The 16,047-nt window shown below is 39.2% G+C and overlaps 1 protein-coding gene across 1 annotated transcript in view; it reads left to right on the forward strand.

Annotated features, from left to right (window-relative positions):
* The first annotated feature begins 283 nt into the window (after positions 1–283).
* Positions 284–16,047, forward strand: part of GPC5 (glypican 5) — a 406,783-nt gene continuing 391,019 nt past the window's right edge. Inside the window, exon 1 of the mRNA XM_042805836.1 lies at positions 284–460. Coding sequence (XP_042661770.1) covers positions 295–460 — 166 coding nt within the window. The 5' untranslated portion in view covers positions 284–294. The remainder of the gene's footprint in view (positions 461–16,047) is intronic.

The following is a 16,047-nucleotide window of genomic DNA, read 5'->3' on the forward strand; positions in this document are numbered from 1 at the left end:
GGGCTCTCCTCCCCTGCCCGAACAGGCCGCGCCCACCCCCCCCCAGAGCCCCGACGAGGCGGTGTGCAGGCACCGTGACACGGGTGGTGCCGCCCCCGGCGTCGGGTTTGGGGGTGGGGGGAGCGCTCGGCTTCTGTGTGTGTTTTTGGGGGGGAGGGGGGGAGCGGCGGGCGGGGGGCCGGTGGGGGCCGGGCCGGGGGAGGGTCCCGGCGGGCGGTGCTGGCGGCCTCCCCCCGCCGCGGCCGCGGCTCCGGCTCCGGCTCGGGGGCGGCAGCTGGCGGTGGCCGCCGGGCCATGGAGGGGAAGAGCCTCAGCCTCGGCGTCCTGAGCTTCGGCGTCCTGCTCCTGGCCGCCGGCTCGGGGCGTGCGGAGCCGCTGCCGAGCTGCGAAGGCGTCCGGAAAGTTTTCCAGGTGCGGCAGCTCGGCCCCCTCAGAGGCATGCCGGAGTCCCCGCGGGCAGGTAGGGAAAAACTTGCCCGGGGAGGCGGGGGGAGAAGGCGCAAGGAGGGGACGGCGGGTTTGAATTTGGTGGTGCCGGCGGCGGGGCCGCGGCCCGGCTGGGCACGGCCGGTCACCCCTGCCCCGCCGCCGGGGCTTGCGTGGCTCCGGCGGGGTGGTTCTCCTGGACGGGGGGGCATGCCTGGCTCCTTCCTCCCGAGAGGAAAAGCTCTTCTTGGGGTGCGGGCTCCGCACAAGCTGGAGCGCCCCCGACGCTTGCCTAAAATCCCCTTGTGCCCACTTCCACGCCGCATCACGGAGGGGAGAGAGCGGGCGTGAGCTGAAGGGTCCTCCCCGCTTAGAGCCGTCCGTGGGCAGGCACAGATCCATCGGTGCCAGAGCAAAGCCTGAAGGACGGGGAGAGCCGCCGGACTGCGCCTTGGACTGGTGGAGTTTCTCGTGTGTGAAATGAGAATGATTTACACCACTGCAAGCGGTGGGTCTGCACGTTTTCTCTACTGGATGCGTGCCTATTGCTGTAATTGAATAAAATTCCCAGGAAAGTAATGTCTTAATGGCAGTTTAAGTGCATCCTAGCATTCATATCAACAATGAAACTTTTTTTTTTTAAGCGGATACCAAAAGACATTGCAAAGCATGTATGTAATAAGATGTACCTTGTTAGATTTGAGGTTTGTTTCTAGCCTTGTGAGAATCTTGGTTGATTTTAGTGGTGCTAATCACAAAATTAAAATTCAGATATTTGGTCAGGGATATAGAACTGGAAAATACTTTTTTTTTTTTTTTACACACATATCTGTAAAGCATGTTCGTGTTTAGACGACAAATTAACCAGTAAATGGGAGTCAGTATGTTCCTGACAGAAAATTATATCTCAATGCAACAAAAGCTGAATTAACATCCCCTTCACTTTAAAATACCAATAGTCTGTTTCTTTTTTTAAGATAATCTGTGTAGTTTTTATTAACTCTGCAAGTTCAGATAAGGCATATTATGTTTATTCCTTAAGGAATCACTTAAAAATACAGCTTTTCAATGTCTCATAACAGATAATCCTAAATTTAACACACTTAATATTGCAGCATGCAGTTTACAAATCAAAGTGCTACATTTGTTACCAGTACATTTGATAACATCCATTGTCTTCTTACATTGTCCTTAGCTAAATATTTTATTATTGTCTTTACTAAAAAGAAGATAAACACTTTATTTGGAAAGCCTGATTAAGTAGGTAATGTGCAAATGAAGATGTCTGGAAAGTGAAATCTGAGCCCTCTCAGTGATTTAAATTTTTTGTGCTGATTATTTGTGTGAATAATATCAGTATGAATAATATGGTATGAGTTTATCTATGTTGTTCTCATTCCATAGTCTAGTGTAACTATTACACTTTCTCTGCCATTGTAATTTATTTTCATATGCTACACTGACTGGTATTTTGGGATTAGGCAGGAAACATGTTGCCACCCTATGGTACCTTATATATGTTTCTTCTGCCCAGCTTTCTGGTTTCCTCACTTCCCCTATAATATTTTTATAACACCACTCTCATTTTTTTCTTTTTGACTTTTCTGTATTTCCTGTTCCTGAAGCAAAAGCTGGTTTTGAATTATAAGAGTAATAAAAGAGTTCCTTCTCTGCTGCTGCCCCTGCAAGCAGTGGTCAGCAGGAGGTGTGGTACAGCTGCGTGGTCAGCAGCCTTTCATGCTTTGAAGGAATTGCATTGCTGTGGGCAGCATGGAAAACACCAGCCCTCAAGGAGCCCAGTACAAGTGTCAGAGTTCTCACTCTGAGTAGCTTTGATGTCAGAGGTACATGAAGCAAATAATTGCGAACAGTAAAATCTATCCAGGATTGGAAACTACAAGAAAATGGGGATTAAATGAGTGTTTTAGAAGGTTTAGGTGAGATTAAAGGTATTCATAGGCTGGAAACATATTGTGAAGAGGAAAGAAATGTCACTTTTTCTACTGATCTATATTAAGCCTTCTTCTGAGGCAAGAGGTAGAAAATATTTTAAAACCTTTTCTGATGGTGCTTAGAAATGTGTGTGTAATACACACAAACACTTTCTGTAGGTGTCCGCTAATGAAAAAATGTGTTAAAGCTGCCTTTACAATGCTTAATTCAGTTGCTTCAGTGTAGGCATCTGGCACCATTTGGGTTTCCCTGGAGTCTCTGGAATATCCCGGCGGGGCTGGCAGATGCCTCTGGGAGACATGTGTCTTTCTGGAGGGACAGCGGGTGGCAGGTGGGATACCTTTGGCATCTCAGATGTTCCCTGTGGGCAACCGCGCTGCCGGGCCAGTGCAGCCAGTGACATCTAGGGGCTAGTCAACTGTCAGGTGTCAGCTTCACAGCGAGCTGCATAGGTCCTTTGCCTCTATAGTACCGCCGACGTTTCTTTATTTTAGTGGTACCTTAGACCTAGCTTGTGTAAGGACACCTTCATTTAAATGTCTGAAGCTGAACCACACCTTTTAGGTGGAGAAGGATCACTAGCTGAAAAAGAGTAGGAATGTTAATTGGTGTATGGGTTTGTATACAGTGGAAGGCTACCTCTACAGTCAGTAAAATTATAGGGGAGAAATCGGTTTATACTGGCCTTGTTTTCATTGCATATATAAAAATAAAAGACTGTAGCATTTACAGTCATATTTTTTCCTCTTCTGAGTGGTAATAAAAAGTAATCAACCTTGTATGAGTAAATCACGCAAATTGTAATTCTCTTTCATTCAGGGTCTGCCATGTGTCCATATTTGGATATATGTTAGCTAAAAAAATTATTCATTATTTCATATAATCAGTTTTGCAGCATACATTGTATGTAGTTCTTGTATCTTGAAAGGAGCAAAAATACTTGTATCAGCATAAGCAGAAATGGCAGATACATGCACAAACGTGATCTTGAGGGGTATGGGAACCAGAAATTTGTGTTATCATTCAAATAATACAGAGTATCATGGTGTTGAAGTTGTATATAGTCAAGAAAATATGAATATCTTTAACAAAGCCAAGATTTCTATTGCTACCCCCAGCAGTGAAGAAACTTGACTGTGCTCAATCTTCTATAGCAGTGATTTGTGAACTACAGTACAGATTTATGCTCAACCCCATCACATGCCATATTGAAACATTTATAGCTTTTATACAGATTTTAAATGTTAGTTACAAAAATACTTATTTTTTTCCTATCTGGTTCTGTGCTATGAGTGTGGTGGTGTTGGGGCTGTATAGAAAACCCTCAATAGTTAAAAATCTTAAAAGACCCTTTATATTGTATGAAGAATCAAAAAATATGCAAAGCATGAATTAAATATAAAAAGTCCTTAAAGGTTTGGTTTGTTTTTTTTTATTTTATTTTTTCTGGATTTATGACTTTGGTTTATTTAAAAAAACTGTCTGTAAAATACTTTTTTTTTTACATATTTTTATCTCCTGTGCTCAGTTTCTGGTATTGTAACCTAAACAACTTTCTTGAAGAATTCCCCATATATGCTGGTAATGCTAGACCTTTCAGCTGATTTCAGCAGCTCATTTTTCAGACAGGTTAAATGGGAGCTCTTAGCTCTCCTTGTTCTCTCGGTTGCAAGTAGTATTTTTTTTATTCTGGTTTCCTTCTCTGAGAGTTCGTAGAACAGCAGAATAGGGTGGACAGTAAACCAGTCACCTTTGCCTTCTTGACAAAGGGCTTCCAGTAGGTACATCAACAAACAAACTGTTAGGCTTCTGTTTGCACCAGAAAGCTGAATTCTCTGCCTTATTGGAAAATGTTACATTTGCTGGAACTGTAGAATCAAACAGTTACCAAAGAAATGGAAAAATGTGTGAGAGATATTTTTCCAAGTTCTCAGTGGGGTTTTTTGATGTGGGTTTTTTTTTTTTTTTTTTTTTTAGGAATCAATCTAGTCTTTTCAGCAACCTTTGGGAGGTCATGTATACAGTCGTGAGTACAAGAAACATAAAAAAGAGTGAAGACTGTGATGAGTATAAATTTTATTGCAAAGGCTTTTTGATAGAGAATTGTTATGAATGTGAAATTGAATAAATGAGAGAAACTATGCTTAAAGGATGAGATAATCTCAGCAAAAGCTGGTGTACAATACTCTTGTTAATTCAAGTTAAAACATTCTTTCTGATTCAGTTTAGAGTAACAATAGAAATCAGTTTAAAATCCAGAGCAGATTACTTTGATGCAACTCCAGAATCATCTTTGAGTTTTAATTTGGGTTTCTCATCTGGTTTACATTCCGCTAACTGGGATTTTGGTTCTATCTGAAGTCAAATCAAGAACTGTGGGGTTTTTTGGTCTGTGTAGGCAGGGGAACTTCTAATTACTCTGTTTGGCTAACTGACATTTAGATCTCCAGAAAAGGATTTAGGCAGAGACAAAAAGTGAGTTGCTTTATCGTATCAATTACTGATGTTCATTGTAGACAATGTCTGTTTTTGTAAGAACTGTTGCCCACAACATATCTTTTTTTGTGTGTGTGTGAACCAGCATACATTGTTGGTTCCTGTGTGCAAGTAGTATTTTGCATGTGGATCCATAAAATGATCTCTATGAAATAATTCTTGAAACATTTTGAGATTAAAACCAACAAAAAAATGGACTCAGCTACGTAGCAGCTTCCCCATCTCTATCTCCCGTATTTCACCTTCTCTAGGAAATCATCAGTGCTCAGCAGCCGTAGGACTTGATCTGTCTGGGATGACCCGAAAGGCAGTGTCCGTACTGCTAAACAGGACAAGGCACCAGCTCCTGCTTCTTGTGCTGATTGGAATAGATTGGCTCATGTCTACTTGCTTAAGGCTGGTATTCTGTAGAAGGGACTGACCGTCCTCACTTGTCGAGGTTTGCCCTTGAGTTTTCTCTAGATCCGGTATGATGCTCTTGTAATGCCAAAGCACTGTGGATTTTTAGCGTTCCCTTCCCTCGCAATTCAAGCAGTCTTAAAAATAGGAAGGCTTTTCACAGGCAGTGAGTGTAGTGTAACATGAATGCATGTGTTGTGCCATGAGCTGTAGTGTGGGTGTACGGAGGGATGCCTGTACCTTGCTAGGGTGCCTGCTAGTAGGAGGATGATCTTCAAGGATGCTAGGAAGGAGCCAGACCTGTGCTACAGTGTCCTCTGAAAGCAGTATCAAGAATGCATCATCTCTAGAAGTGCAGCTGAGAGAAACATTGATACCTTCTGAGCAGAGCCACAGAAAGAGGTGAGGATGTAGTTCAGCAGTGTAGACAGTCAGGGCCAGGTACTTGAGGCTGATCCCTGCCTCTCTTACTTAGCAGTGCTGAAGTACTTTACACCAATCACAATGATGGCGATTAATGCTAACTGTGACATTTGTAATACAATGAGTAATAAAACGAGTGACATTTGTAATAAAAATGTTAATGGATATTAAAGAGTGAGCATGAGAAGGACTCATACAGGTTGCAAATCCATTTTGCAGTAAACCACTGGTATGAACAACTGCTTCCAGGCCATATGGCATTTAGGTGCTGGCTTTTAAAAGACTGGTTATTGTGACAATCCTAGGTCTGTTGTGGGATTTTTCAGGCTCTGGATTTGATCTCATGGAAGTATTTATATAAATAGGCAGAAATTTACCACACATCTGGTAGTTTTCTGGTAGTTTCTCTTCCTGGCAATTAGTGTCCTCATCCTGTCAGCACTTGTTTATCTCAAGGTACTTGAAAATACGGCTTTGTATGGCTGAGACCATGAATGAAAGTTTGAAATCAGTTCCAGATCTTCTGGAAATAGGTAAACCTATACCTCAGAATAAATTTTATTCTTGCTGAACTGCCTTTTCTACACCCAACTAGATGGTTTTCAGTTGTAAAACTTTTCCTATACAATAACTGTTTATGTTAATATACATATTTATTGCAGACTGTTATTTCACTCTTGTGGTCTTGTGAGCTTGTCTAAAAATAGATTGCAGTGTAGACCCTTCAGAATTCGGTACTGAAAAGAGCCGATATTCCGTACTGTAGCAGAAAATATTTTCTCACTGTATTTCAAAGTAATTGGTTATTGATACAACAATTCTTGTGGAAGATAGGAAGATTTTTAGATGTGAAAACAGAAAATAGGTGTGTGGTTTTCTAACATTGGTTGTACTGAAATGGCAAAACCTGTTTCACTTGCTAGTTTACATACCCTCTTCTGAAACATTGTCTGTAAGCTGTTGCTTGTTCTGTAGCTCTAAAGAAACAACTACAAAGCCATTCTGGATTTTGAGCAACCACTCCATTTTTAGTCAGTTGGGTTCTTTTTACATGTTGTATTTGGTTACTTTTTGCTGATCATTAAAAGCAGCTCTGTTTAGTGAGCTGGAACAGAAGTAGGTCAATAAAATGTACTTTATATGTACGTGATTAGCAGTCTTAAAGTATAAAACAAAGTTCCCTTAGGGTTGGGAATGATATTCATATCAAGATGATGCTGCTTAAAAAGAAACATTTACCATAAAATCAAGGAAATAAAAGAATATTGAAGAGTCAGCTGAAACTACAAACAAATACTCATTATTATTTGAATTTTGCTAAGAGTCTAAATGTTGTCTTGAAGCTATTCTAAAGGCCATAATAAGGCTAGATAAAATTTCATATTAGCTCCTGCTTTACAAGAGGCAAAGTGCAGAAGGCTTGAAAGCTAAATGGTGCCTAACATTTGTTTAAAATATTAAGCACAGTTTGTGTAATAGAGCTAATCTTTAGGTTATTTAATTTTAATACTAAGCAAGTATTATCCATGTCTGTGCCTGTATGCATATGGAACTGCATGTGAGCATATGGTGTGTATATTATTTGTTAATATCTAAAATGTGGTAGTTGAAAGGTCGTCCTTATTGGAAAAATGACACAAAGGTTTTATGCAAGATCTTCTTTTCCGAACCTCATAGGAGAAAGGAGATCATTGCTTCTAAGAAATAAAGCTACTGTTTACTTGTGAAAAAGACACATATAAAATCAGTAGAAGAATGAGGACTAGTACTCAAGTTCTAATTTTTTCTTGGTTTGATAACTCAGCTACAGAATTCTGATTATGAAATTATGGTTTATCCTACAACAATGCCATTGACTAAAATGATGTTATATTCAACACAATGTTATTTGCATTTGAGGCAACTTGATAATAACACTTCGCCAAGTTTTATCTCTTAAATCTTCAGTTCCACGCAGAGAGAGGACATTTGTATGTAGTTACTATTTGCTAAGATTCGGAGGATAAGGTAGGTCATCTTGTATACATGCTAGTGAGGTGTTTTTTACTGTTTTTAAATACTTTGTAAAACCAAACCCTCCCCAAACTCAACACAACTATATTCTTCATCGGGAATAGTTGTAAGTCTCCTGCCGGCATTTGGGCCTGTATACAAGCTGTGTTGATGTTTGGGTATTGACCAGTTGTACTGGGGAGACTTCTGTAATGCACAAAATTATATAATATCTTTCTAATAAATCACCTATCAGGAAACTGTAAGGCTATAGTGATGTAAGAGAAGCAAAATATATTTAAGTGGGAGTCTTCTTTTTTAACCTTTTTGGAGTTATTTCTTAAATTGTTTCGTATCTAGACTGTGTAATAAGTTTACTGAGGAACTTAGTGCTTATCCACTGTAGTACTGTTTGGGGTAGTATGAATTGTAAAGAATATGTCATGTTGTAGAAAGCAAACTTTCCAAACCTAGAAATGATTCTGGATATGTAGAAATCTAACACTGAATTATCAGACCAGCTGTACAGGTAACAAAAGTCAGACCAACTGGCGTGCAGTTCCCTCAATTGCATTCTTGCAATTTGAAGGTAGGTGCACCATTTGCTTTTTCCCAATCACTGGGGACTTGCACTGGGTTAGCAGCATTTCAGAAATAACAGGGAGTGGTTTCTCAGTGACTTCAAGCATTTCTATCAGCACCTCTGGGTACATGTCACCTGGTCCCATGAGCTTGTATGGGCCAAGATTTCCCAAGAGATCCCACACTTAATCCTCTTCTACTGCTTCTGGTTCTTCTCCTACTTAACCCTTGTCTCTAAGCACAGAGGCCTGGGATTGTAGGTGAATGCTGAGGCAGGGAAGGGAGTAGCTCAGCCTTATCTGCATCCATGGGCACAAAATCACCTACCCCTCTCAGTAGCAGGCCCACTGTTCCTGGTTTATTCTTCTGTTGTTCACATAGTGTTATAAGCTCTCGCCCTTGATATATTTTGCCATATTCAACTTCAGTCAAGCTTTGGCTTTCCTAAGAACATTCCTTCACACCTGGGCAATGTTTCTATATTTTGCCTTATAACCTGCCCATGTCTCCACCTCCCATTTACATCCTTTTAGTTTAAGCTTAGTAATGAGTTCCCTGTTTACCCAAGCCCATCCCTTGGTAAGTCTACCCACTGGGGTGTCAGGATGGACTGTCTGCTTGAACAAAGGATGGTCCTTAAAGACCTGCCAACTGTCCTGAGTAACCTCACCCTTCAGTGCTGGGTCCCAGAGGATCCCATCTGCCAGTTCCCTCAATAAGGAGGTCTGCTCACCTGATGTCCAGGGTCTGTACTCTGCTACCTGCCTTCCTTTCACCCTTTGGCATCTTGATCTGCACTATTTCATGGGCACTACAGCCAAGGCTGGTGTTGATTACCTTCCCTGTGACTAGGTCCTCCTTCTCTGTTAGTATCAATGCGAAGAGTGCTGTACCTGGTTGGCTCATCTATCATCTGTGATGAAGAACTTGTCCCCAGTCCCCTCCAGAAATCTCCAGGTTTGGTTGCATCCCCCTATGTTCTACTTCCAGCAAGGGTGAGGTTTAAAGTCACTCATAAGAAGCAGAATCTTGCTTTAAAGAAGACTCAATCCACTTCCTTATCCTGACCTTGCATTATATCAAATTCATACCACAAGGTCATCCTCACAGGGCTCTTCTTTGGTCCTGGGTCACCACGTGCTGTCAGCTAGCCTGCCTGCTCCATTCCTTCAGCCTGCTCCTCTACATGAAGGGCAACCTCCCTTCTTCCCTCCTCATCTTTCCTGACAAGCCTGTATCTGTCCATTGCTGCACAGTGGTCACTCAAGCTGTTTCATCATGTCTCAATGTGTCTGGTTCTTTTGGGCATGTGCAGAGCTCCAACTTTGCCTGTTTGTTTCCCAGCATTAAGGATGTTACAGGAACTGCCAAATCCAGCAGATGCTGCTCCTGGAAATTCCTTCTGTCACCTGAAGCCCAGCTGGAAGCACTCAGAGTTCACTAGTGAAATTCACTAGTGAAAACACATCCTCCCTCTCCAAATCACAAGCACGCTCACATTCATGGATCCCTTGATGTCAGCGGCCTGATACCCATGACCGATTCCCCCTAACTGCTCTGCCACTCTCCTCCTGTTCTCCTCTTCATCAAGTTAGTCCAGATTGGTGTTTGCTAGTGAACAGATGTGTGCACTCACACATTTGTCTCACAAGCTCCTCCGCAGCTGCAGATCCCTTGAATATTAGTATGAGCTTTCTGTCTCCTCAGTTCCCATGCCCGAACTCTGGGCCTCCTTAGCCACCACTGGCTCAGACAGTGAGTCTTTGTAGAGGCAGGCCTCCTCCTACTCAATGGCTATTACATTTTTTAAATTTGCTAGTGAATTACATGTAAACATACACAGGATTAAATTCACCTGGAAAATATGAACACATTGAGGTCACTGCTGTTTCTGGCATTTAGACTTCTCACACTTAAGCATGCAGATAGTCCCTGGTCTCTCCAGTTGCTGGTATGTACATCTTGCAGCACTCATGAATAACAGAATGAAATTATACATAAAAGTTAAGATAAAAGGGTTTACTAAGAAGATAGGATAGACTGAGGTGCTCAGGTGCAGTGTTTGGTGAAGCAGGTGTACTAAGTGGCCTCACCTATGCCTTTTATCCCCCCATCCCTTCTGTCTCTGCATCCTTGTTTCTCCTCTCATTCTACCTTCTCTCTCTTCTGGCATTAGACCATCCTCATGGTAGATTTTTTTTTCTGAAGTGGCTACTTGGCTAAGGGTAGTGAATGGTTCATTACATATTTAAATTAATAGGCTACAGGAAAATCAATAAAAGAAATTACTTTTAAATAATCATAAGTTACATTAACTTAAATTATATAATGTCACATATTGCCTAAATTGTGCTCTGTTTGTTCTCTTTCAGGTAAAATTTGAGAAAAAAGTAGTTTCAATAAATCTATACCTTTTAATGAAAAGAAAAAAACCTCAGAAAGTTTATTAACTAATCAGATTCAGCCCTAAAATGTGAATGTAAAATGTGAATGCTTTTATGTTGTTAGTAAAACAAAATGGTGTATATTACAACTGTAGCATCAGGAGAAGATGGCATTCTTTTTTTTCTTTTTTTTTTTTTTTCTTTTTCCTTCTGCACTAGGAATAGAATTGAGTTAAAAGTAATGACCTTAGTGTGATAAATGTGTTCTCACTTGAAGGTCAAAAAGAAGAAAAATTAGTTTTGATTAGGAAATATAGAGCCTAAAGCCAGTCAGGAGTTTAACATTTTGCATTTTCAGGGAAGGCGTTCAGGCCAAAAGCATGGTACCTCTGTGTGTATTTAATGTCACTGATTTTAATCAATGCTAGAAGCTAAACAGCTATAGCACTTTGCCCTTTTTAACATCGGTGAATTAATTTTCACTGTAATAACAACTAAACCTAAGTGTGTGGTAGTCCTGAAATTACACAAGGAGAGAGGGGAAAATGGAGAGGCTGTGTGAAAATTGCGTGGCAGGACCCTCTAGTTCTCTTCATCCACTGGCTGGTGTGAGTAGCCCGTGTGAGTAAATCTTCCTACTGCAGTGCTGGAGGGGGCACATCAATTGCCTGGAGCTCAGTGTGGAGCTGAAACATGGCCAGCCCACATGGGAGCACTCCGTACCTAGGAAGTGCTGTTGCATCCCACAGCTGAGATGTGCCTAGTCCTGGACAGAGCCCAGACCAATAATTGCCTAACAGATTTCGTACTTCCTGAAGAAATCATAAATGAAATTATCATGAGATCCCACTACTGTGGTGCTGACAAGGTTACAATTCAGGATCCCCTTTTTTCTGCTGAAGTGCTCTGATTATGGTGCATTGCCCTTCTTCACACAACTCAAAGCAGGAAAACAAAGCAGTGGGAACATCACAAGTTATGAATTATCAGCTTCACATTTGTGCTCTGCGTGCTTTGAAGGGTTACTTCATTACCTGGGTTTTTTTTGTGTTGTCTTTCTTGCCTTTTGGCTGTTGTCATCCTTTTCCCAAAGGGTCAGCAAGCCAAGAATTTTACCATGCCTCCTCAGTATTTGTTGAAGCAATTTAGCTAACTGCCAATCTCATATAGCTGATTCGCTCCACATCCACATGTACACACAAAAAAAAAAAAAACAAAAAACCAAAAAAACAAAAAACCCCAAAACACAGAAGAAAAAAAAAAAAGTAGAGGATGTTTACAGAGGTCGTGAACAAACAAACAAAAAGCACTGTGTGTGCTCCCGTTGGATCAAACCTATTCCAGCTACTTAGGAGCCTTGCTTCTTCATTTAACAAAACAATGGCATATGTCACATAGAAAGTCAGAATAGTTGTTTGTAATACTTTGAATACCATGGAAACACTTCTGTGATGCTCTTAAAAAGATACACTTGATATTTCATATTAGTATTAAAGATCATAGACTGAGTTCAAAACTATAGTCAAGAAAGGCTGTGATCGATCTCTGTGTATGTGCCCCTAGAGAACAGCTAGCAAATCTAAATTCTTGTTGATGTTAATACAAAAGCATCTGATTTTTTTAATTGTCTGATTCTTATTGCTTTTCACTTCAGCTATACTAAAATAGCTAACCTAGCCCTGAAAAACAGACTGAAGTGTAATTATTATGTTCCACTTGCAAATTAACAGTCAAACCTTCAAAGTTTTTCTGCTTTTAAAACTTTCTATGCTTTATTAATTCATTAATTCTGTTTGTGGACTTGAAAATGTATTGTATATTGATAAGCTATCTTTTATTGTCTGAGTTCATCTCTGGAAATGTGTATATCCATCACTGCGGAGAAACAAATTGTGAAAAATGTAGCAGAGTACACGAGTCTTCAGTATGACACTGCACAGTTCTGTTTTCTTCATAATCATGTTTTCAGCTTGTGAAGAACACAAAGTCCTAATGTAAACAATACTTAGTAAAATCAATCTAGAGGAATTTATCCTTCTCTTTATCATTTAATTCTAGTTCAAACTGTGTTTCTTATTCTGACAGTTATGTTGGGCTCTTGTAATAGTACTTAAAATTTTCTGAGGTTAAGAAGAAAATAAGGATAGTTAGGCATATTAAGCTTAAAAACTTATTTCATACTTTTTAAGTTTAATATTAAGAAACATGAAAATTACTGACAATATAAATATAGAAATATATATTAGATATTTGTAAAAGAAAGGTATGTGAGATGAGTGGATTTGGGTTCTTGGGCTGATTTGTGAAATTGGAAGCGAGATGAGCATGTTGAGAATGATTGATTGCTTCCAGCATCTGGTAGAATAAAAGGGTTTGGAAGCCAAATCCATCATGAGGAATCTCGGTGCTGATGGTAAACTGAAGGAGCACATTGCAGGAAGAGTGGAAAGACACTTTTAGAATAATACAGCAACAGTGGGTTATCGTCTGGATATCTAGAAATGAAATAATTTGTTTACAGTTTTGTCCCTGTAAAACTGATGCGGCTTTGAGGGAAAGCCAAGCTCAGGGTTGTTCTGTGTTAGCTCTGTATCAGTCTCTTAAATAGGTGCTGAGAATGTTTGCCGACAAAGACAGGCTTTGCGCAAGGTCAGACGTGAATTTAGCACATACACAGTAAAATTTCTAATAGCTCTAGAGGTTTCAGCAACATAGGAATTCATAATTTAATCCAGATGTTAGTCTGATTATATGAATTGATGAAACAATGAATTGGTGCCTAACTTGTGCTTCTATTTCTTAAGGTCATCATATGGGACAAAAATACTCTCTTAATAGGATACTTCCATTGTAGCGTCCCAATTCAGCTGTACTTAAATTAATGGATATATTAGTTACCAAATCTAAGTCTGAGCAGCAGTATTAATATTGATGTACCAGACACCTCAGCATTCATGTATTTGGGTTAAAAAAAATCTGTCACAGATTTGTAGTATCACAAGTGACCTCTGTCCCCACTTCACTCTTTCTTCACAAGTCACTCTGGCTAGAAACTTCTTTATGAAGGTAAGACTTTCCTGGAACAGCAAAATTGGTTTTAAATAAAAACAAGTACTTCAAAGAATTAGAAAATTGCTTAGTTTGTCAATGTGAGACCAGTAGACAAACACTAACAGAACAGGCTATAAGACTAATTCTTCTTTTTTTTTTTTTTTTTTTTTTTTTTTTTTGAGATCTCTGCTGATTTGTTTGAAGGTTAGTAAAGAGAAATCATATGCACAAATAATTGAAAAAAATACAGAATCAATTTTTCAGTAAGCGCACATAAACAAAACCTTTAATTTTGGAAAAGAACCTAAAGAATTTATAAAGGGGAATAAAGAATACAGTAAGTCTGAAATTTTTATGGCATTGAAATGTGTTGAAACAACTTAATAGCATAGTTCCTCCCTTTAACAATGTCTCTTACATGACTAGATAGCTGCCTGACTTTTTTTGACAGTAGTAAGTTGTTTTTTGTTACAAGCAGAAGATAATATTCAGTAACCAAGTAGAAAAAAAGGCTGTTGTAATGCAATATGGTGAATATTGCTATCACTGTAAACATTTTTTCTCTTGATGTTTGTCAGGTGTATTGCTACTGGCATACTACTATACTTTGGCTTGTCTTGCACTGTGATATTCTTTGTGTGATAACCTCTTTGAGAATAAAAAAAAAGATAAAATGGAGAGAAAGAACTGTGTGTCGTACCTGTGGATAGATGAGTAAATATTGCTGCAGGCTTATTTATCATTCCTTTAATTTGTTTGTAGGTGGGTGGTATATTAGTCCAGTTTTCTGCTTGCTGTTTTAACAGTATGTTATTTTAAAATTGTCATTTACTGTACCTTATAATTAATTAGTATTCAGTACGACAATAAATGTATCTAATCATGAGCAAGAGGATTTAAAAGGTTTAATAGAAACTTGCAGTATTTTATTTCCTTAAACAATGTCAACTTAGACGTGTTTTGCATTAGAGTTATTGCACCTGAATTTGTGTTTTATATACGTGCAGCATAACTTACCCCTGTGACAGATAGTATTAACATAGCTTTAATCCTTACATTTCTTGATTTGAGTCATACACCACTAATCTGTTCTCTTGATCCGTTCCTTTGAGTAACCTGCTCTTTCCAGAACCAAAGTTTGCTGAAGCCATTGCCACTGCCCTAATAAAAAGATTTGACTTTTAAACAAGTGTTGTAACAGCTACAGCTATAGGTTGCAGAAAAACAAACTTTCATATGGTTTAAGTTCTATCTTTGTCTGCTTTAAATCCTAGATGTGGCCAGGCTTAAGCACAAGCATCTGAAATGGTTGTTTGGAGTCTTATGACTCAATCCGTTCCTGCTGCTGGTCCTTCCCCACTTTTTACTGAGTTTTAACTGCATGTGATTTCTAAGGAATCCTCTGCATCTTTTCTACCTGTCTAAATATGACATAATGTGTTCATGTTTCCGGATTGGGATTTCTGTATAGAAGTAATAACATTTTTTCCTGTGCTGTAGCTGATGTGAAGTCCCAGAATCAGGAATCCCTTCATTAAGATTGATTCAACTGACTCATGGATAAAGGGACATGAGTTTGACATAATGAATTTAAACATTTTGCCATTCTTCCATAATGCTCCGATCCAGCCCTCAATATCTTAACTTTTCTTTCATAACTTTCTGGAATATATTATTTAAACCAGCTAATTTGCATGAGATAACTAAAGGAATATTTAGGGCACAAAATGTGTAAGGCCTCTCTTTCCCCATAACTATATTCATACTATCTTAGAATGATTTATCAGAGAAAATTAGGGGAAAAAAAAAAAAAGAAATTTAAAAGGAATTATAATCTTGTAGGTTTAGTGGTAGGGAAATAAATAAAAAGTTAAGTACAAAGAGGTGGTATGAGAGTTTAAAGTGAGTATAGAGGCAAGGGCAATGTGGATTTAAGTTTTTACTTTTGAATTTCTTGCTTTTTTTTTTCCTTCCCATCATTATCTTGCATTTTACCTATTATGAAGAAAGAGTGATATATATACACACAACCACAGAATTAGAATTTAGTCCACAGAGCAGATAAAAAAAGTTTCTCACTATGTTTGCTGGAAATCTTGTCATACCTGTCAGTAAAACAGCATATCTGAGAACAGAATTTGGATTGGACTGTTAAATTTTATATTACTGTAATTTTAATTATCACATCTTTGTTCTTTCATGAAATGTTTGTTTCCTCATCTTGGAAAGCATTGTTTAGATACAGTGTAAAAAAGATGTTAAATACCACATCATAACAAGATATTTTCATGCTTGATTATGCTCTAGTTAAAAAACATGAAACAGATAGCTGTTATAACAG

The sequence above is a fragment of the Tyto alba genome, unplaced genomic scaffold (assembly GCF_018691265.1).
Source record: "Tyto alba isolate M040663 unplaced genomic scaffold, T.alba_DEE_v4.0 Super-Scaffold_45, whole genome shotgun sequence".
Classification (NCBI taxonomy): Eukaryota; Metazoa; Chordata; class Aves; order Strigiformes; family Tytonidae; genus Tyto; species Tyto alba.